At 46.0% G+C, this 21,990-nt stretch overlaps 2 protein-coding genes across 3 annotated transcripts; both read right to left on the reverse strand.

Annotated features, from left to right (window-relative positions):
* Positions 1–3,820: 3,820 nt before the first annotated feature.
* On the reverse strand, positions 3,821–14,675 carry LOC307025897 (uncharacterized protein). The gene is made up of 2 exons (XM_079660869.1): positions 14,171–14,675; positions 3,821–5,018 (listed from the first exon to the last, which is right to left on the reverse strand). Exons 1-2 carry the CDS (start codon positions 14,453–14,455, stop codon positions 4,263–4,265), a joined length of 1,041 nt encoding a protein of 346 aa, XP_079516995.1. The 5' UTR covers positions 14,456–14,675; the 3' UTR covers positions 3,821–4,262.
* A 982-nt stretch (positions 14,676–15,657) lies between these two features.
* On the reverse strand, positions 15,658–21,946 carry lsm12b (LSM12 homolog b). 2 transcript variants are annotated; one of them, XM_079658109.1, is made up of 5 exons: positions 21,738–21,938; positions 19,674–19,807; positions 18,357–18,466; positions 17,198–17,324; positions 15,658–16,294 (listed from the first exon to the last, which is right to left on the reverse strand). In XM_079658109.1, the coding sequence occupies exons 1-5, from the start codon at positions 21,862–21,864 to the stop codon at positions 16,202–16,204; spliced, it is 591 nt and encodes a 196-aa protein (XP_079514235.1). In that variant the 5' UTR covers positions 21,865–21,938; the 3' UTR covers positions 15,658–16,201. The 2 variants fall into 2 exon arrangements, with proteins under 2 accessions (XP_079514235.1, XP_079514236.1); XM_079658110.1 differs by lacking the exon at positions 15,658–16,294 and adding an exon at positions 16,301–16,634 and having other exon boundaries at positions 21,738–21,946.
* Between the last annotated feature and the right edge of the window lie 44 nt (positions 21,947–21,990).

Genomic DNA, 21,990 nt, shown 5'->3' on the forward strand with positions numbered 1-21,990 from the left:
TCGCTTGGCACATGCCAGAGCCAGTAACAGCATTGTCTTCAGTGACAGGTGTTTCATGTCAGCTTCTTCCAGGGGTTCAAATGGAGGTCGAATGAGCCCATCTAAAACCACTGCCAAGTCCCATAAGGGCACCAGTGACCTGGAAACAGGGAGGAGCCTGCGAGCCCCTTTCATAAAATGGCAGACCAAGGGATGTTGGCTAGCCGTCTTTCCCTCAAAGCCCACATGGCATGCAGCAATAGCAGCCAGGTACACTTTGATCGTAGAGAAAGCTCTGTGTTTATCAATTAGGTCCTTTAGAAATGATAGAATCACCCCGACAGGACATTGAAAAGAGATGTGTCCTTTTTGAAGGCACCACTCCTCAAACACCCTCCACTTACAGTCATAGAGAGACCTGGTGGGGGAAGCTCTTGCACTCTGAATAGTGTTTATCACCTTCTGAGGGAGCCCCACTGTATTCAGATTGTACCACCCACGGGCCAGGCCCATAGTGCCAAGCGTTCTGGGTGTGGGTGAAGTCTCACCAGATGGCCCTTCTTGCTAAGGCGAAGCGAGAAGAGGTGCTTATTTTGAATGACGCTGCGTCGTAGCGCAAGCTACTCATAGGGTGGGTGGATTCCCTGACGTAGACGTCAAGATCACCAGCCAATCAGAATTGGTGTAATGAGATTGATGCTTCTGTTTGCATACGCGTTGAGGCGCATCACATAGTGAGACATCTCACTTCATGTTACTCTGAGAACTGGGGTTACGTAAGTAACCTATAGTTATCAAAATGTTTTTAAAGAATTTCAGAAACAACAACATAGTATGAGTACAGTATGTTGGAAATATCAGGGAAAAAACATAGTATGTCATTTTTTCATATTTTTAGACTTACTTTCCTATATTGATTTTTCTGAAATTTAAAAAATACTACACTTTGTATTTTGGCATATTTTTACATACTATACGATGTTGTTTTTAATATATTTTGAATATACTATGTTGTTTTTTCTTCAAAATTCGACATTCTAACTATGCTGTTTTTTTGCATATTGTCGACACATTATACTATGTCGTTTTTTCTGCAGAATTCGACATACTATATATACTGTGTATTTTTGCATATTTTTCGACATACTATAAAAAAATATCAGAAAAAGTATATAGTATAGTGAATCATAAACATCGTAAAAAAATAATAAGTTCAGTATGACTACATTTATTTTTTATAACTTTAATGGTTACCTTTTCTGAATGTTTGAAGTTTATTTGTGAAATATCCGTCACAGAAATAATGTACATCCTTTTCATTCCATTGATAAAATATAAATACATAAAGACTTGATATTGTAGACTTTTCAGACGTCTCAAAAACACAGGATTGTGTTTGAACTTAAATGAATACTGTCCAGTAATGCACATTTTACTGGGTTATTCACACTAATTATTCTATTACGCTTTGTTCCCGTACATTTTGAATCATGCTGTATTGATACAATAGTCCCATGAGTTAAAACAAATGAACACTGTCAAGTTAAGCTATCTAAAAGGCAAAGTATAGTTAATAAGTGTTGTCGATGTTAGCAGTTAGAATTTGCCATCTGCTTTTTAAATGTATGAAAAGGATCTAATAAAGGTCATACCTTTGACTTTTTATGCATAAACCCTGGTACATTTTAAGATTCTCCCATTCTGCTACAGATGTTGGCATACCAGACATTAAAGGTCTCATGTCATGGCCATTTCTACTGATCATAATTCTATTGTTGAGGTATACTAAAATAGATTTATATTGTGCAATTTTCCAAACTCACTTTGGTTTCTCATACAGCATCTCTGTATAGTATGTGTATTCACTCTCTGTCCTAACGGCTTGTTGGAGCTCCTGCCCCCCTCCCTATGAGCCCAGTGGCTGTCTGGGAGACAGCAAAACCCAGCCCCCACACACACACACACACACACACACACACACACACACACACACACACACACACACACACACACACACACACACACACACACACACACACACACACACACACACACACACACACACACACACACACACACACACACACACACACACACACACACACACACACACACACACACAGCCTGGCTGGGAGTTTGTGTGTGTGCTCACACACCGACTCACAGCCTCGCCGCGTCCCGCCGTCTCCCCTAGATTCCACCGGGTCCGCCTGCGGCTCGTTACGGCTGCGCCGCGGTTTTGGTCCGGCCTCCTCCGGCGTCATACCCTACCGGACGCATTTCAGAAGCATTTCAGAAGCGGAGCGTCTTGCCTGCCGGCTCGCAGTTTTTGTTGATTTGGGCATATTTCCTGGACAGGCTAATTTGTACAGACAAAGTTAATAATAATAATAATAATATTCCAGTTATAAACAACAGGAATCAAAGATGTGTTGCTGTATTTTAGTGGTAAAAAATGCATTCATCATCATAATTATTCTATATATATAATTATATATAATATAAAGTGAACGCTGGCATTTCTCCTCCTACTTGAAAGACTACGGAGGGATAGGGTCTGCAAAATTAGTTTGTATATATATATATATATATATATATATATATATATATATATATATATATATATATATATATATTAGGGCCGGGACTTTAACGCGTCAATTAAGATGAATTAATTACACAAAAATTAACGCGGTAAAAAAAATTACGCATTTTAATCGCACTTATTTTTGCACCGCGGAACGTTTCTCACTGGATGAGTTTCAGGTGTACCGATTATACTGGAGCACCAACTAACGTTCATGACTTCAGACAACAACAAACCACAGTGAACAATAGTCAAACATGAACGAAGAAGCTGATGAGACCGCTTTGGTTGGCCCCGTGGATGGGAAATTTTGTTTTAAAAAAACGGACGGATGGAAGCGTCGATAAGAGCACGGATGTTTGCAAATTATGCAAAAAGGAATTCGCATATCACCGCAGCACATCAAGCCTCAAGTATCACCTCAATGCAAAACATTTAGCAGCTAGCGTGGAAGCTAGCGTGGAAGTTAGCCTTACTCCGAGTACGGGAGTAAGGACCCACACCCAACCCACACTCAACCAGATGACTGGTTTCAGGGCCAGGATAACTAAGTCCACGTCTCAAAAAATAACCAACTCCCTGGCTCACTGGATTGCATTGACTAGCTATAGGCTACCTGAATCTCTGAAATGTACTATATTCCTATGCTATTGCTACACTTTATGGCAAAAATTGCACTTTTCTGTTGGTCATGGTTAAGTAACACCTTGAAAAAAAATAAACAATGTTTTGTTGCTTAAGCTTATGTATTCATTCATTATTCAATGGTATACTAAAATCCATGTGAAAAAAATTGCTTCTCACTGTTCTCAGGTCAAATATTTATATGTGATTAAAAATGCGATTAATTTTGATTAATTAATTACAAAGCCTCTTTTTTAATCAGGTCCCGGCCCCTAATATATATATATATATATATATATATATATATGCTATGCTCTGAACGTTCCACTTCATGCCGTAATGCGACCGTAACGCGCCACAGACGGATTCCACCGGGTCCGTCTGCGACGCGTTATGGCCTCGCCGTGGCGTCCGCAAGGATCGCGGCCACTCTAGTCAATGGGTGCTATTCCACCAAAATATGCCCAAATCAACAAAAATTGTGAGCCGGCAGGCAAGACGCTCTGCTTCGGAAATGCACCCGGTAGGGTATGACGCCGGAGGAGGCCGGACCAAAACCGCGGGGCAGCCATAACGCGCTGCAGACGGAACCGGTGGAATCTAGGGGTGAGGAAGTCCGCCGATCTAACGGCTCCGCGGACGTAAAGTAACGGCTCCACGGATTGGTCCATTTGGACCAATGGGTCCATTTGGGTATGACCACGTCACTGTACCAAGGAAGAACAAGAGAAATCTCCAACGAGGCGTTCTGGGGCAGCATAGACAGGTATTTTCTGTGTTAGAGTTTTACTCGCTACAGGGTGTACTTTGAGGGATTTTGACTCTGCAGACCGTTTACATGCATAAAAACCTTCATAACACACAAGGGGACGGGTAATAACCGGAAAAACATGGGACCTTTAAGTGAACAAAAGAAAGCTGTAAAGGGGATTCAAATATTTAAGGGAAGTGGGTCCTCGGGATGCTCCTTACTAGGCATAAGAATGGAGAAGTGTGGGATACCACCTCACAGAGGAGCAGAGGAGCGAGCAAGTTCAAACTAAAGAAGTCACATTCATTTCTCTGGTCTCTCTTAGTCGTCCTCAGTCACAGTTTGCACGTTCTTCTTGCTGTTGCACTCGGCTTTGACCAGCGCCCCGATGACAGCCAGCATCACGGTGATGGTGATGACGAGCACGGAGGCTGTCTCAGCGATACACAGCTGGCTGTCCATGGAGGCCAGGGAGCTCCCGGCCTGCTGCTCCGGAGCGTGGCAAACGATGTCCTGGTAGTCGTCCACATGCAGGTGTCGAACGTAACTGATCTTGGAGAAGTCCCGCTGCAGTTCGCAGTCACAGGTCCAGCGGTTGAGGGACATCTGGAGGTGGGTGGAGGTGGTCTGGAGCTTCAGGAAGGTCTTGAACCGGATGTGCTCCAGCTGGTTCCCCCGGAGACTCAGCAGGGTCAGACTGTGCAGAGGGGCCAGAGCATGGGTCTGGATCAGGGAGATGTTGTTGTGGCTGAGCAGCAGAACCTCCAGGCTCTTCTGCCGGCTCAGCAGCCCGTCAGTCAGCACGTTCAGCCGGTTCCCCTCCAGGCTCAGGACGCTCAGGTGGGTCAGGCTGCTGAAAGCCCCCACATCGATGGTCCAGATGCGATTATAACTGAGGTCCAGTTTCCTGAGGTTTTCTAAATCCCTCAGGGAGGAGGAGTGGAGGTGCAGCAGAAGGTTGTGGTCCAGCTGCAGCTCCTTCAGGGAGGACAGGCTCTGGGAGAAGTCTGGAGGGAGCCCCCGCAGCTGGTTGAAGCTCAAGGCCAGCTTCTCCAGGAACTGAAGGGACGACAGAGACTGGAAAAAGAAATGTCACCATTGTTTTGTCCTTTTGAATTTAAGTGATTTAAGTCACCATTTTGAGGCACTGATTACTATTAGGCCTAGTATATGCTTCCTTAAACTAATTTCAGGGGAAAATATTGGAAATGTTACCCTCCAACCTTAATTAATAGCACATCAGAAACAGCCAATTTGTCATTCCACAAAGAAATGTGTTTTGACAATGGCCAATTATTGTAATCATTCATCAAGGATAAGTGCTAGCCATTTGATGAGAGCTTTATAAGTGTAATGAATGATTTGTTAATTTCTCGGCCAGATATTGATTTAAAATGTACAACAATTTGAGTATTTACTCTTTGGGCTCCGAGTACATATTTAGATATGTTTTCTAACATTGAACAGATTAAATGTGGGGGAAATTATAAAAAGCTTAATAGATGTCACCAGCTTCATTGATAATACAAATAAGTAGCCAAAGTTCACAGCTAATACTCTGAAGGCTAAACAAAAATGGTAGGCCTACGTGCAAGCTGGAATAGAAAGAAAAATGGTGCCATTACTAAACCTGTAAAAGGTACCTCCACAGTCAGCAACATTGAAGTGCTGCTTACACATTTATGCACCATTATTGATTAAATCATAAAGTATGACACACAAGCCCTTTGTCTGAATTACGAGTACTTTTAGTTGATGTTTTAAGTACATTCAGCTCTTAAAACGTACCTTCTATGTTTCTAGTACGGCTAAGAAAGCTTGATTTCTTTTTTGAGGTAGGGAGACCAGGGACAGTTGTAACATGGGTCGGTTGTAACACCTTCAACATTATGGGCTCAGAACAGTCTCATAATACACACATGCACACAGAAGGATTCACACTTGTATTTCATGATCCGCAAAAGGATCCTCACTTGTGTTTTTCAATGCACACACAAATTTGTTCCGTTTCATATACATGTAAATACAATCCAAATACAGAAAAAAGTTTTAAATGTGGATTTTTGATCCACACAGTTGTTTTCCGTTTAAAACCTCTGAACCTGCAAACACAAACCGCTTTCTGTGCACGGATCGCTGTGCATTCGTGTGTGTTTTTTTTTTAGACTCCCCTGACGGTCAGCCGATTCGTACATTTTTTCTATCTATAGCCAATCAGATGTCTCCTCAATTCTAAGCCAATCACATGAGCGCGCCCCCACGAGGGTAGATTGCGTTCATGACGTAGCGCTTCATGTACGCATTTTGTGCAGTCCGGAGTTTACAGGTCCATGGAGCCTGCCTGCAAGCGCTAATTTCAGGACACCTCCACTCTCAGTACATTGCCACTTTCCGAACAGGAAATGCACGCCAATACAAGCCTTTATATTGTAACGTTCACGGAGGGAGTCGGAAACCGGCTGCAAGTTATTAGGCTTTAATAACTCTTATTAGCATAGAGGAATACAGGTACAGGTACAGGTACAGGTACAGCTTGGGGTTTCCACCTTACACAACTATAACTCCCACCCACACACCTATATATACCAGTGTCTACGTCACAACCTCCCCGCCCTCCCCCGTCCTGTGCAGCTCTGTGATTGGCCAAGAGATGGGGGATGCCTGATTGACACCCTCAGCCTCGTATACAGGGTCGCTACACTACCCCCCTACTACAAAGTTCCTCGAACTTTGACTAGGAAGGTCTGGGTGGACTACCATCCCTTCCAGTGAGACCAGGGCGCATTCTTGCCCTCTACCATAAACAAGGGGTCTCACTAAAAAACTTACTAACACACAAAGTCTCTGAAACGACTCGGGGGACGTGACTGCCTTCTCGGCAGGGGGCCTGGTGTGGCCGGTTCCGGCCCAGGCGGGGAAAGGGGAACGCGAAGTGGGTAGCACTCTGTCCCGGATGAGGCCCTGTTGCTCCGCTCGCCGGAGGACCTGAGTGAGGATGTCGAAGGGCCAGCTGTGGGGTTTCCCTGTGGGGAAGCGACTCCTCTGTACGGAGCCAACCTGTCTCTGTGGAGAACCACTTTTCTCCCCTTGGGTGGCAGCTGCACCCTGTAGACCACTTCCCCCACCCTCTCCAGTACTCCGCAAGGACCCACCCACTGGCTGTCCAGTTTTGGGCACCGGCCTTTCATGCGTTGCGGGCTGTAGACCCACGCCAGCTCCCCAGCCCGGAAATGCTGCCCTCTTGTCCGGGTGTTATAGTTCCGCTTCTGTCTCACCCCAGCGCTCTTCTGCTGATCGCGGGCAAAGGCGTGCGTGGAATCGAGGCGGTCCTGAAGTCTCCTGGCGTACTCGGGCCCTGGAGGCGTGTCCAGGGAGTCTGGTGGCTGACCAAACGCCAAAACAGCCGGGGTGCGAAGCTCTCTCACCAACATGAGGAGGGCCGGAGAACAGGCTGAGGACTCCTGTACTGCCGAGCGACATACCATGAACACCAGGGGCAGATGCTCGTCCCAGTCGCGCTGATGCTGAGACGTGAGGATGGCCAGCTGTTGTCCCATGGTGCGATGGAATCTCTCAACTAGTCCGTCGCTCTGAGGTCGCAAAGGGGAGGTGCGTGTTTTGTGCATGCCCAGTTGTGTGCACATGGATGCAAACACCCGGGACTCGAAATTTCTCCCCTGGTCACTGTGCAGGGTCTCCGGTACTCCAAACCGGCTGAACATGCCGGCCACCAAGGCATCTGTGACTGTCTCTGCTTCTTGATCAGGGAGGGCATACGCCTCTGGCCATTTTGTGAAATAGTCTATGGCCGTGAGCACGTAGCGGTTACCCCAGTTCGACAAAGGTAGAGGACCCACCACATCCACCGCTACTCTCTCCATCGGGGCTCCCACGGGAAACTGTTGTAGTGGAGCATGGGAACGACCAGGGGGGCCATTCCGAGCCATACACGGGTCACAGCGGCGACAGAAGTCCTCGACATCCCTCCTACACTGCCCCCAGTAGCAGTCCTGACGAAGGCGCCGGAGCGTCTTGGTGACGCCAAAGTGCCCAGAACCAGCTCCATGCATGGCCTTGAGTACGGCCTCTTGCAGACCCCTCGGGACCACCACTTGCCACCTCTTCTCCCCCGTTGCTGGCTCCTTTCACGCCCGCTGTAGTACACCCTGACACAAGCGTAGAGCCTCAAACTGAGACCACAGTTCCTTGGTCGCTTTAGAGAGCACGGCCACTTCCTCCCACGGTGGCCGCTGCTGCGAATCGACCCACTGCAGTACAGGCTTTAGCACGTCGTCCAGCTCCTGCTGTTGCTTCCACTCTGCCCCGTCCACTGTCCGGAGCTCCTGGCAGACAACCTCTTCCACTGGCCTCGCGGCCGCACAGGCGATACCCTCTTCCAGCAGTTCCTTTTCCCGAGTCTCTCTCCTCTCGCAGTAGTGGCAGCCGCCGGCGGCACCACGGGCGGCGGGAGAGAGCATCCGCATTAGTGTGGCGCATCCCCGCCCGGTGCTCCACCCTGAAGTCGAACGCTTGGAGCTCTTCTATCCACCCGGCGACCTGCCCATCGGGCTCTTTGAATGTCATGAGCCACTGTAATACCGAGTGATCCGTCCTCACCGTGAACGCCTGGCCACACAGGTAGTATTTAAAGTGCCTGATGGACAGCACCACTGCCAAAGGTTCCCTGCGAGTGACACAGTAACGTCGCTCTGCTTTATTGAACGCCCGGCTGAAGTATGCCACCACCCGCTCCCTCTCTGGTGTAGTCTGAGAGAGCACTCCACCTACCCCCACCCCGCTGGCGTCGGTGTCCAGGGTGAACGGCAGACGGGGGTTGGCTGGGGCGAGAACCGGGGACTCACTCAAGGCCCCCCGCAGGCTGTCAAACGCTGTTTGACATTCCTCTGACCACAGGAAATCCCAGTCCTTCTGCAGCAGCTGGAACAGGGCTGCAAGCAAAACCCCGTACAAACTTCCTGTAGTACGAAGCCAGGCCCAAGAAACTCTTCAGCTGTTTCTGGTTGCGAGGGTTTGGCCAGCCCACGACCGCCTGCACTTTCTCTGGCAGGGTGCCGATGCCCTCACCCCCCACTTTGTGGCCCAGGAAAGTGACCTCTCTCTGCATGAAATGACACTTATCTGGATGTAACTTCAAACCAGCGGCTCTGATCCTTTCCAGCACCACTCGCAGAGATCCCAGGGCCGCCTCAAACGAGCTGCCATGCGCCAGGATGTCGTCCAGGTACACCACACACTGCTGGCGGGGAATCTCCGACAGCACCCTGTCCATCAACTGCTCAAACGTGGCTGGGGCATTACAAAGACCAAAACTGAGGACCTTGAACTGCCAAAGTCCCCGGCCGGTACAGAAAGCTGTTTTTGGCCTAGCCTCTGGGGCCAGAGGCACTTGGTAATACCCACTGCGGAGGTCCAAGGAAGAGAACCACGACGACCCGGCGACCAGGTCCAGGGACTCATCGATGCTGGGCAGGGGGTATGAATCCTTCTTAGTGACCCCATTCACCGGTCTGTAGTCTGGGCGCACATCCGCCAGCCACCGGTCTTCTTCGGGACCATGACTACCGGCATGGCCCACGGGCTGTCGGAGGGCTCGATGATGTCTGCCTGCAGCATGCTCTGCACTGCCTTGTCGCAAGCCTGCTGACGAGCTATGGGCAGTAGGCGCGGGCGACACTTGATGGGACGCGCGTCCCCCGTATAAATCTCGTGTTCCACCAGATGCGTTCGGCCCACCTCCTCCTCCTTCATGGCGAAACTGCCCTGGAACTGTAGCAGCAGCTGCCACAACTGCTCTTGCTGCTCTGGATTTAGGCCGCCACAGTTCTTCCGCCACACCTCCAATACTGCCGACTGAGCCTCTTCCACCCAAGTCTGGGGTAACTGAGGGGGGCCCGTGATCGGTTGGCACAGTCCGGGGGTGACCGGTGCAGCATTGTCCTGAGTGGGCGTCACCATGGATACGGGAAAGGAGGAAGGATTTTCTTCCGTTCCTAGAGTACTCACAGTGGGTGTAAGGGGTCTCCCCGCAGGTTCAGCCGGGACGTGGATACGGGTCATAGTGATCACCGGCCCCCCATTGAAACTCACTGTACCAGCTAGAAAATCCAGATGGCAGCCAGACGCCCTCAAAAAGTCCAGAACCAGAATACACGGGGGTGTCAGAATACACGGGTCCTGCACCTCCGCTATCCACACAGGGTGCTGCACTTCCACTCCCCCCACCAACACAGTCAGCGTGCCTCTACCTTTCATAGGCGCCAGCTCTCCCGTGACTGTGCGGAGACGCACCGCTATCGGCTCCAACATAGTCCCACTGGGCAACACATCTGGTCTCACCAGTGTTACTGTAGAACCTGTGTCCACCAGTGCAGCGCAGGGCACCCCTTCCACAGCGACAGGGACGTAACAGGACTCTCCACCACCAGCCCGGCCCACCGCGACGACAGGCTCCAAGCCGGTGCTGTCATCTTCTTCAGAAAGGCGTAGCGTCTGGTTCCCCCGGCTGTGCTGCCTGGCTTCTTCCTCTGATGCCGGTTTTGATGACAATAAAACGGTGGTTTGGTTGAGGAGTTTTTGGGCTTGTCTACGCATCTTCCCCTTTATGCGGACCCCCCTTCGTTTCCCTGGGTCCGGCGTGCCTTGGGGCAGTCTCTGGCCAAATGTCCCGGCTGACCACAACCCCAGCAGACCCTGGTACTCGGTCTGCGGGCTGGCTGCAAAGAAACAGCCCTTATCATTTCCGTCATCTCGGTAACCCATACAGGCTTCTCCTCCTCTCTGCAGCACCTCACAGCCGGCGGTACCGGCCCTCCGTTGCTCCTCGCAGCTACCCTCCACACATCCTCTCTCTCCACAACCATCTCCAAGGCCGCCTGCAAGGACTGTGGATGCTGCAGCTGAACCTCGACCCTCAAGTCCACAGGGAGGAGAGCCCTGATGAACTGATCACGTGCCAGCTCACTCTGCACTCCGGGCGGCATGTGTGCATACGCCCGCCGCGTCAGGCTCTCCACTACATTAGCCAGCGCCCGCAGCGTCTCCCCAGACTGCCTACAGCGGTTGCTCAGTTCATTTCGGAGCAGCTCTGGCGGGAAACACTGTCCAAACCGCCTCTTCAGAGCCCCCGCTAACGCCTCGTAGCTGAGTCTGTCCTCCGGGCTAAGCAGCAGCAGACATGACAGAGCCTCATCTGTGAGGCACAAAGCTAGCTGTAGTGCTTTAGTCTCTACTGACCACCCCCCGGCATGTGCAAGCAGTTCAAATTGGGCATGGAAAGCCTCCCAGTCAGCCTTACCCGAGTACTTGGGTGTCTTCACAGACGCGGCGGCTGCTACCGGTTGATGGGCGCCGCCATTGTTGTTTACATCCTGCCCGGTTTTGGCGCGAAACGCCGCTGAAGATGGCGACATTCCCGCGTCTCTAGCCATCCTCACCACCGACTCCCTCAGGCGCTCTCGCCTCTCGTGCCTTCACAAACTCCCCACTCATGTCCTTCGACCACCCGCCTGCTCCTTCTTCCTCTCCATCCCTACTTTCCTGCTTCACTCCCCTCTCGCTGAACTTTTCCATCTCCGCTAGCTTACCTGCTAGCTTCGTGACGCAGTTACGAACACCCGTCCGGATAGACGTCCTCCGTTCGAAAAGTCACTTCTGACACCGATGTAACGTTCACGGAGGGAGTCGGAAACCGGCTGCAAGTTATTAGGCTTTAATAACTCTTATTAGCATAGAGGAATACAGGTACAGGTACAGCTTGGGGTTTCCACCTTACACAACTATAACTCCCACCCACACACCTATATATACCATTGTCTACGTCACAACCTCCCCGCCCTCCCCCGTCCGCTCCCCCAACCACAGGCCCGCACCTAGACCAGCATCCTGTGCAGCTCTGTGATTGGCCAAGAGACGGGGGATGCCTGAGTGACACCCTCAGCCTCCTATACAGGGTCGCTACAATATTATTAAGGTTCAGCGCCACTTTCCGAACCATTGATGTATGCTTGTGTGTACACAAAAACGGCAGGCAAAACCGTTTTAAATGTGTGTTTCCTGTATGGCGAATAAAGCTGCTTTATTTATGTCTGTATGAAGTTGTTGTGAGTGTGGAGGGAGCAGCTACAGGTTAGCTTAGCCTAATCGATCAGTGGCCAGTGCTACAGTGAACTGTCAACGGGGGGAGCCCCGCCGGTCATTATCGGCCGATATTCACTCTAAATAGTTTGATCGGTGCTCTCTATAAAGGCCGATCAGGAGAGCTGGATCTGATCGATATGGACATAAACGCGAGTGAAGTATAACCGGACGCGAGAGAGAGATCAGATCAGCTGCTGAGTCTGACGGAGACATGCAGCTCTACATGATCACCTGAAGCTCCGCCCTCTGTCTAGCGAGCTGACCGGACAGCGCAAAATGCGTATATGAAGTGTCATGAACGCAAGAAATCATACCTTCGTGGGGGCGCGCTCATGTGATTGGCTTAGTCTGGAGGAGACATGTGATTGGCTATAGATGAGAGAAATTACAAGTACGAATCGGGTGAGTGTCAGGGGAGTCTCAAAAAACCCACACACGAATGCACAGCGATCCATGCACAGAAAGCGGTTTGTGTTTGCAGGTTCAGGGGATTTAAACGGAAAACAAATATGTGTGGATCAAAAATACATATGTAAAACTTTTTTCTGTGTTTGGATTTTATTTACATGTATATGAAACGGAAAAAATGTGTGTGTGCATTGAAAAACACAAGTGTGGATCCGGAAATACAAGTGTGAATCCTTTTGCGGATCATGAAATACAAGTGTGAATCCTTCTGTGTGCATGTGTGTATTATGAGACTGTTCTGAGCCCATACAATATCTCCAATCACAAACAAGCTAGAGTGATGAAACTCACTCTGCACATGCGCACACAGTTAGATGGTAAAATCGCTGAGAAAAAGGAGCCACATTTGAATTTCTCGCGTAAGATATCAGCAAAAGTTTGTTTCTGAGGTAAAAAATCAACTAAAATGATATGATGTATTTTTTGTATACTGTGTTGAGTTCAAATGTATTTTTTGTAAGCTACAAATATACTAGCTAAATATGGGTCAAGCTAGCAATCAGGCAGGTTCACAGGGGGTGAAAGCAAGACTGGTGGTCCTGGGACGGTTGCAACATGGAACATTTACAATGATGGCTCATTTGCTTGAATGATCAATTGTTCATTCAAGCATACAGTTGTATTGTTGATTGGTGTGCATTGTCCCTGTAAAAATAAACAGAATAAAATACTGTACAGTAGCCCTAAAGTGTCTGTCTGTCTGTCTGTCTGTCTGTGTGTGTGCGTGTGTGTGTGTGTGTGTGCGTGTGTGTGTGTGTTTACAGTATGCCAAATGTCAGAAAGAGGAAGACAGACAGGGGAGTGCCACTTGCTCTGCTGTAGAGGGCCTCAAATGAAGTTGAGAAGGGCAAATCAGTCAGGGAAGTGGCAAAGTCCCTGGATATATGCCATGTCACCCTGTACCGGTTCCATACAATGAGGCTGAGGTTGGAGAGTCAGGGATCACCAACACCCCAAGAGTATGCTAAGAAGGTGTTCTCAACAGAGCAGGAGATGCTTTTGAGAGACTATCTGATGGAGGCAGCTTATTATATTTATATTATGGTCTCAGCTCAAAGGAGGTAGGTCTACATAATTAAGGTCGAAGCACCTCTCAGAGAACAGTTTAATCCTTCACAGAGGATGATGCTGTGTGTGTTATCTGTTATCCTGTTCATTGTTCATTGTTTGTTGGAGGATGTGTGAAACCCCATTCAAATCTTGTTGCCTTAGCATTTGACAGCTTTCCCTATTTGTTGTCATGTAGTAGTGTGAAAAAAGCTAACCGTTATTAACATGTTACAACCGTGCCTGGCATGTGTTACAACTGTCCCTGTACACAAGGACAGTTGTAACAGTTGAGTTTTTAAAAAAAAATACATTTTCCAACCTGTACTTATTTCATAAAAACATCTTAAATACATTGTTTCAGTAGCTGACATATTGATAATGTATGTATAATATAGCAAAATGGCTATCCTATTGTAAATGGTTTTTTACTTATTGGGGAAAAGCCCAAAAAGTGTTGCAACTGTCCCTGGTCTCCCTATAATTTATTTTACTTGAGTCATGGATGTATACTGGATCCTCCACTGTAGTATTATGAGATGAAACAGTGTTGGTACCTGTGGCTGCAGGGTCTGGATGCTGTTATTGGACATCAGGAGGATCTTCAGAGACCACAGCCCCACGAAGGACCTGCTGTGCACCTCGGTCAGAGAGTTTCCCCTCAGGTCCAGCAGCCAGGTGCCGTGGGGGACGCTGGGGGGGACCCGGACCAGGGCCTGGGCACGGCAGTCCACCAGATCAGAGGACTGGTAGCAGAGGCAGGGGCTGGGGCAAAGCCTGAAGCCCAGCCCCGGGGGGAGGAGGAGGGGCAGCACCAAGAGCACCGAGCAGCTGACGGCCATTTTCAGTTATATCTGTGTGATGCTGCTAAAAGGCATGTTACCTTCTCCCTACCAAGAGAGGCTGATATTGATGTAACCTCGGGAAATTGTCTATGAGCGTACACTGGATATTCATGATTAGAGAGGGATTATAGGCTTAAACAAATAATCACAAAACGTAACCGTATCTCGGGAGCAAACCAGGCCAGTTTTGGATCCTCTCCTAAAATAAGGATTTACATCTGCGGCTCTATTTGGATCATAAAGCTGTCCTTTTATATTGAAGCAGTTACTTCATATTGCCATGTCTGCATCACATTACAAAATGGAAGATTATAAGGAGTTCTAAAACTAAACTGGTGATGAATGCTTACCATTTACAATGTGATAAGAAAAGTACTCAGGAAGCAGCACCTGGATTATTGGGCAAAATAACCCCTGCTTTGAAAACATTTTAATAATCTAGCAATATTTTACGTTATTTTCTAATAAAAACTCTTAAAGCTTTTGAAATGGGAACATTTTCTAGTATCTATGTCCTCAGCACATTCAATTAAATACTTTAGTACCAATTATCAGATAAATCATGACACTGGAAGGAAATTGCAAAACATATTTTCACTATGACATTTTATAGACCAAATCGACCAATAAAGAAAAAATAATTGCGGACCTATGATCAGTCAGGAAAAATCAGCTACTGAAATCTAGCTTTCCCAATTATAAAAGTATAGAAATCACTGCTTTTCCACACAAGTCCAGCAGCAATAGCAGTATTAAGTCTTTAAAAACATATTTTAGTAATGATTTCATGCTTCCATTTAACTGTAAAGGGCTCTGTGCCGTAAAGAGGATAGAAGTAAATGTCAGAAAGCCGCTTTAGAGTAACCGGAGTCTTAACACATTTAAATGATTCATTATGAACAGTGATGGCTTCAGGTTCCTGTAATCACATGGCTGCATCACAACCAGGCTCCCAAACAATCCGTAGAAAGAAACCTGAGCATTGTCCAGAGAAACCTCCTCTGATGACGAGTGGGGACATCCTCATGGCCCCCCCCACCCCCAAGGAAAAGTGATGTCACGTTGAATTTTCCAAAACCCCACAAAGTGAAACAAGCTTAGTACTTCACCCTCAATAATGCCCAACAGTTGTTCAGAATGTGTTCATGTGTGTTCAGGAGTTCTTCAAAAAGTTGTTGAAAATTACAGTATTACAGTCAGAATTTTTGTTACTTTTATTTTAGAAAATGTCCTTTAAAGTGTGGCATTTCAAGTCACATTTTGTTTAAAATACAGAAAATACAGACAGTAGAACATGGATACAGCAAAAAAGGAAACGATGACAGAAAAATAAAGCTAACAAGCCTTTCTGACTGCTCTAGTTTTCTTTTTTTGAAATGGAACTGAAGGCAAAGGAAGGAGGGCGGAAAAAGAAAAAGGCTTCAGGGACAGGAGGGGGGTGGGGGGGAGGGAAGGGTGAGGGTGGGGGTGGGGGGGGGCAGAATGAGACAAGTTAGTTAAGGAAACTATGGTTGCTTTATGGTTCATGTTTAAATTATTCTTTATAAAGTCTAATTTAAGATTTAATCTTTCCTCTTTCTTTTTTGTCTTTTTTTTTCATTTAATGGTATTTTGATCTTCTGGATCCAGGGCCCACAGCGCTGCTCCTTGTGGTCTCGGACTGAGGACAAGGAATGCCGAATTAGTCTGGCAGTGGGAACAAAACCCCCGCGTCGCCTTCCCCGGCCGACCCGCGCTGCCAACTCAAGAAGATAAAGTGGAGTCCTTCTGTGTTTGCTGTGCTTGTGAACGTTGCATGGACTTCTGACTTTCCACGTCTCTAAAATGTTTCTCAACCTGCAAGAACGAAACCGTGACATTAAAAAAAAACCGGGGACACCATCTTGTGAATATCTAATTGAAATCATATCTTTCAGGACGTTGCTGTTCAGAGAGCAACAACGTGAAGCAGGCTATACAGTTTTACAAAGCGTTTCAGCGCGATATAAAACAGTTATTCAGAGACAGAAGGAAATACATTATAGCTTCACACAAATAATAACATGGAGGGTGTTGATGGGGAGGTATGCGCCAACCCAAGAGCTTTTTCTGCCGGTCGAACAGCATCTGAAACCAACTTCCTCTACAGCTTTCCAAAGATGGAGTTTGGGGGGGCTGTGTCCATCAGTTTCAGTAACTATGGGAAACCGAACAGACAGGGCTTCAATCAAGCTTTCTTGTCTCATTCCCAACTTTTTTGTGCTTTTATGTGTTTCTAAGTCTTGTTTGGTATGTCTTGTTTATAGTTTTAATGCCAACTTGGCCAGTGCTTTACAGTTCTTGACACCCAAAGAGGAAGATGGGAGGGATTAACCTGATTCAACCCAAACTCCGGAAGCTTTTTTTTTTAACGAGTGTATGTTTAGCGGTAGAGGGGACACATGTTAAGCTGAATCAACTAGTTGATTGCTCTAAAAGTCAAGAACAAAACTTAATTTCAACACTGTTTTGATGTTGAATTCATCATTTCAGACTTCCTTTGCAGCTAAATGCAACACTGTGTTCCCAAATGGGAGGATTTACTTTTAAATCATATACACAACAGTAGATAGAGTATCTTTAGGTTATGCTTATTGGCTAGGCCATTTTCAACTAGAAGTGCTTAAAAAGCGCCACACAAGAAAGTTGGAGCACTCTGGGTGCAAGAGAACAAGTTGTGTATTGTTGGAGTATTATTGTAAAGATAGGAAGCATACTTACTATTTTGCGTACATGACTTAAAGCGCTTCCCTCTTTGCCTTTGCAGTTCTCAACCTGGTAAGGCGGCGAGATTACGACGTCGTCCATCACAATAATGTTCTTCTCCTGCCATTTACAGTCTTTGATGCTGCAGAGGAAAGAAAGATCATCACATCTGCAGCTCAAAATACTACGAGACACGACCGGAAATCACTTTCATTCTGTTGTCACATTTTCACTCCGCTGTAGGAATGTCATTACTTTGATATCATTGGCACAGTTTCCACTCTAATGTTAACTATTTGATTTTAAATCAGGATATTTGTCACAGGATATAAAGTTCATAAGTCTCATAGTTTTAATGCCTTGATAAAAACTGATGAGGCACTGAAGTCAACGTTGTTCAGCTGCCCAAAGTAAAGTGTTGGACCGTTTACGTGGAGATAATGCAACAAAAACAAGACATTGTGTGATTACTAAAAAGCTATTGTCTATTGCACATTTTTTCTCCTCTAGTCAGCCAAATCCTAAATGAACAAATAAAGCATCTAAAATAATTATTCCGTTTGTCAAATTGTGTCTTAAAAAAACCAAAACGTTTTAATTGAATTTTCCGAGCTTAAAAAGGTGAGGTCATATTGTTGGGTCATCAGGAAAGAGGGGAAATATTTAGGGGTGAACAAATACGAGTGAATGTAAAGTTTGTCTGTGTCTAAGTACACAATACCTCTGAGAACAAAACACCGTCATTCATTCATGAAAGCTTAACCAGGGTTTGGGAATGCTAACAAGGGAGTAATGTATAAACCAAATCAGTTGCACTTTAATGCCTGAACGTACCGGTCAAAACTATCTAAATAACCCAAACTAAATATTTAATAATCAGAGCTCCTTTCCATTTGATAAAAGCAGCAGCCTGTTTCTGCCGAGTTGTCAGATTATTTTCAATTATTACTTGTTCAGCTCTAATGAAAATCATTCAAATCCCTCTGGTTCCTTTCTGATCAGGTCTTTATCAGAGGTTACATGATGTGTGTCAAGGTCAGATTGGCTTTTGAGGACTTCTCAATAGAGGTAAGCAGTTACACTTTATACTTTCTTAGCATTTCAATATCAGCGTTATTTCATCTTAACGACACGTTTTGCTCTGCTGAGCGACCGAGCGGCCTGCAGTTCTTACGTTTTGTGAATGGTCTGGAATAGCTGTTGGCCCTCCACAGAAACCCCAGCACTGATTGCATAGGCTTGGGACAGCTTGTCCTCCTTTTCTGACCGTGCTCGATTGGCAAGCTGTGGGGAGTGGAGCAGAGAGGCATTGTTAACATCAAACAGTGTTTGATTTGACAGCTTTGAACAGGAACAGCTTTCTATTCTCATATTGCAAAAAGAACAGGACACTTTCAACATTTCTCCTCCACAGTCTTTTGGTAAATCTAAATATTTAGCTGTATGAGACTCAAGAATTACATTTCCCAAATCTGATTTGCATACATACTTGCACAACAAAGTGATCTCTATCACTGGCTGAACAATGAGAGTTTACATTTCTCTCCCAAGGGGGTGGAGCTTAGAGGAGCTTTAACTCAGTAGAAAACACCACCAGGGTTAACACTGAGTTTGTTTTATAGCTCTGTCTATTTTTTAATAAGTATAAGAGCCATCGACAATAATCTGTTTTTTGTATTCTATTAGCATGAACTCATTCAGGGGGCTGGATCCTCAGTAGTCCATATTTCTCGACTAACTAGATCATCACAAGTTAGCAAGGACGGCAAAGGCATATCATGTTTAAGCCTCGTTCAAGCAGAATCTATTATGGCTTGTAAACTCTAATATACGTACACATGTGCTGACCATAATGAACATACAAAGTCACTCAATATTAAGTGACTGCCTCGTATTTCACACGCAGGCAACCTCCTTGGTACTGAAGACCAATGAAAAAGCCAGATGATATCAATCAACATTTTACTTTGAAGTTGGGTAGATTCACCAGAATGCACCTTCAGATTTGGTCAATTTGAGACGAGCAGGCGGTGCTTATGTTCATCCTCACATTCACCTATTGGAGAGGCTCTGAACTCTTTACAAGATAGAGGAAATACCTGGAAAACCCACAAGCATGGTCCTTGGAGTTATTTGACCAGTTTTATACTTTTATAGTCTTAGTTATGAAAGAAAAGCAACAAAAGCCTTAGAAAGATGTATTTAACACCATTGGCAGATTCTAGTTAAAGATGTGTTGGATTAGAACATAATCTATGAATTACTATAGATTCTAAATGAAATATTGGACTTTCAAATATTGAACTAGAATATGTATAATAATACATAATATGTATGTTCAAATGAATTAATCTGAAAACCTTCCACACTGACCCTTTGGGAAAAGTCAAACAGACTCAACAGAACTACTGACTGCTATTTATCAGCTCTCAGTCCCATCACACTCATGATTATCATCACACTGACACAGGAGAAGGACAGAAAGACGTACCTTGCTAACATTCAGAGATGCTAGTGGGGGTGGGGTCTCGGTGCGGTCATTAATGATGTCCACATCAGAAACATAGGCTAAGTTGATCAGGATGACGTCGTTGAGGTTCGGCTTGCCGCTGGAGGAAGCACATTCTTGGAAGGAACTAAAGTCAAGGCACACAACTTCATGACAATGCATCACAAGACAACATGACTATTGAGACCATCTGACCCCTCAGGAACCTGAACACATACAGAGGAGCACAGAGGAGCTGATGATACGGAGAACACTGGCCACTAACAGGCCGTGAGAGGTGGTGCCAGTTACTGAGGCAAGGGGGTGCACTTATTTCCAGCTGCAAAGAAAGTATTCATTTGCTGTAATATACGACTGACTTTAAGGGAAATTAACCAATGCTTACAGCTGGACTTATTTAATAAATTATTTAACAAATAAAATAAATGTAGCCATGGCAGCTTAAAGCGCACTAGTTTGCTTTTAGATTAAATCCTCCATTATTTTCTTAGAAATATACTTTTGAGTGAATGAACAGCAATACAGGTACATCACATTTAACAAAGTAAAAGGAGAATGTGGCAAATTAACTTCTATGAAAGTGTGGGGTTCTAAAAACCCTACAAATCCCAGGTATCGAACACACTTGCCTGGTGCGTAATACAGGAAGGGCTTGTCAGACTCGTCAATGTCATTCCAGTGTACAGCAGCCAGGCTTTCCACATATTTAGGTGAGATTTAAAATATATTGAAGGCATTAGTTCCCACAATGACCTTTACTTTTTTGGCTCACTGATCCAATAGAAACAAACAAGTCAGGGTCAGAATTTGACCTGTTATGACAGTGAAAGCATTACGTTTTGACTCAAGTGGGATACATAAATTGCTCATACTTTCCATATTGCACATATTATGGTTTAATTATGAGCTGCATATGCTTAGATTAAATCTAAACTCCATTAAAAAAAGCTTAATAGAAATTTGCAGGCTGTTCTAGCTCATCATCTCATTCAGATGGTTTAATTATGAACTAATTAGACTCATGTTGATTCAGTTTTTCTTGGAAGGGACTGAAGTGTCACACAAACCGAAAGGCCTTTGATGCCAACTGTCAAACCATCGCTGTGCATCGACTTAATTTCTTTGGCGGTTCACTCCACTGACTTGACGTTAACTACACCTCAAAAATATACATGAATGTAAATCATGAGTGGGTCCAGCATTCCACCTAAATAATGTGCATTTTATCCGCACACATACACACACACGATCAATGGGTGTAGAAGATCACCAGCAAGCTAATGTTGGTTGTAATAAGCTACTGATTTATCTGCCCCCTAGAATTCTGTTGAAATGACACAGAACTGTAACATATTTCACCCTATATTAACTCTACAATTACAGTTCCACAAGTGTCGGCTGGAGACGTGGGGGAAAAGGCCAGCTGATAAGCTCCGGAATGCTAATACCGTTAATTGAGCTAACGTTAGTAGCGGCGGTGTGGGGTTGACCGACAGTTAGCATGTTAGCCGAGCAACTAGCAACTTGATTGTAGCGTGGATAGGAACTCAGTGTCCATTTATCATTATGTTTTTGAAATCAATCGTTAGTTTGTCCAAAAGAAAGGCACCACAAACTACATACAGTAAATGTGTGCACGTGAGCCGGGGCGAGGTGCCCTGAATGTCAGATAGCTTGCTAACTAGCAACGGTTTGTGCCTGTTGAGAGCAAACAGCCATGATGCCTTACTAGGATTCGTTGCCAGATAGTGATCCATGTTGAGTTCTGGCAATACAATGAGTGGATTCACAACCCATGCTTTTTTAATGAGATAACGTGAAGCATTGGAATGACCCGATAATACATGCAATGCCTTTAACAGATGCAATAAGGATGGGCGACTACCTTAGAAGGGAACACATTTAAAACGGACAAAGATATGTAACTCAGCTACCACCAATTACGCCTGCGCGGATCACTATTTGACATATTTTCGGTTACCCTACAGGCCCTGGCAGCCAGGCAGGCCAGCGAGCCGGCCGCAGCTCGAAACAAACAAAGGATACTCAGAGTCAACATCTTGGACTGGTAGTCAAACGCGACCACTTCTCCTTGCAGACGTTGGCCCAAGCAGGTGAGGCAAGAGACATGGCTCCCGACGCTGAAATACTCCCCCGGTCCAGGAGCCGCCATCTTCTCCGCCAGGAAACCGGAGCGCCTGCCTTACGTAAAACAACGCGATGTCGTAGTGAGGCGAAGCCGGGGCGTGTCGAAGTCAGTACGTCGCGTTACGGTCATTCAATCTAAAACGACGAATTA

This window comes from Notothenia rossii, assembly GCF_949606895.1.
Source record: "Notothenia rossii genome assembly, chromosome: 11".
Classification (NCBI taxonomy): Eukaryota; Metazoa; Chordata; class Actinopteri; order Perciformes; family Nototheniidae; genus Notothenia; species Notothenia rossii.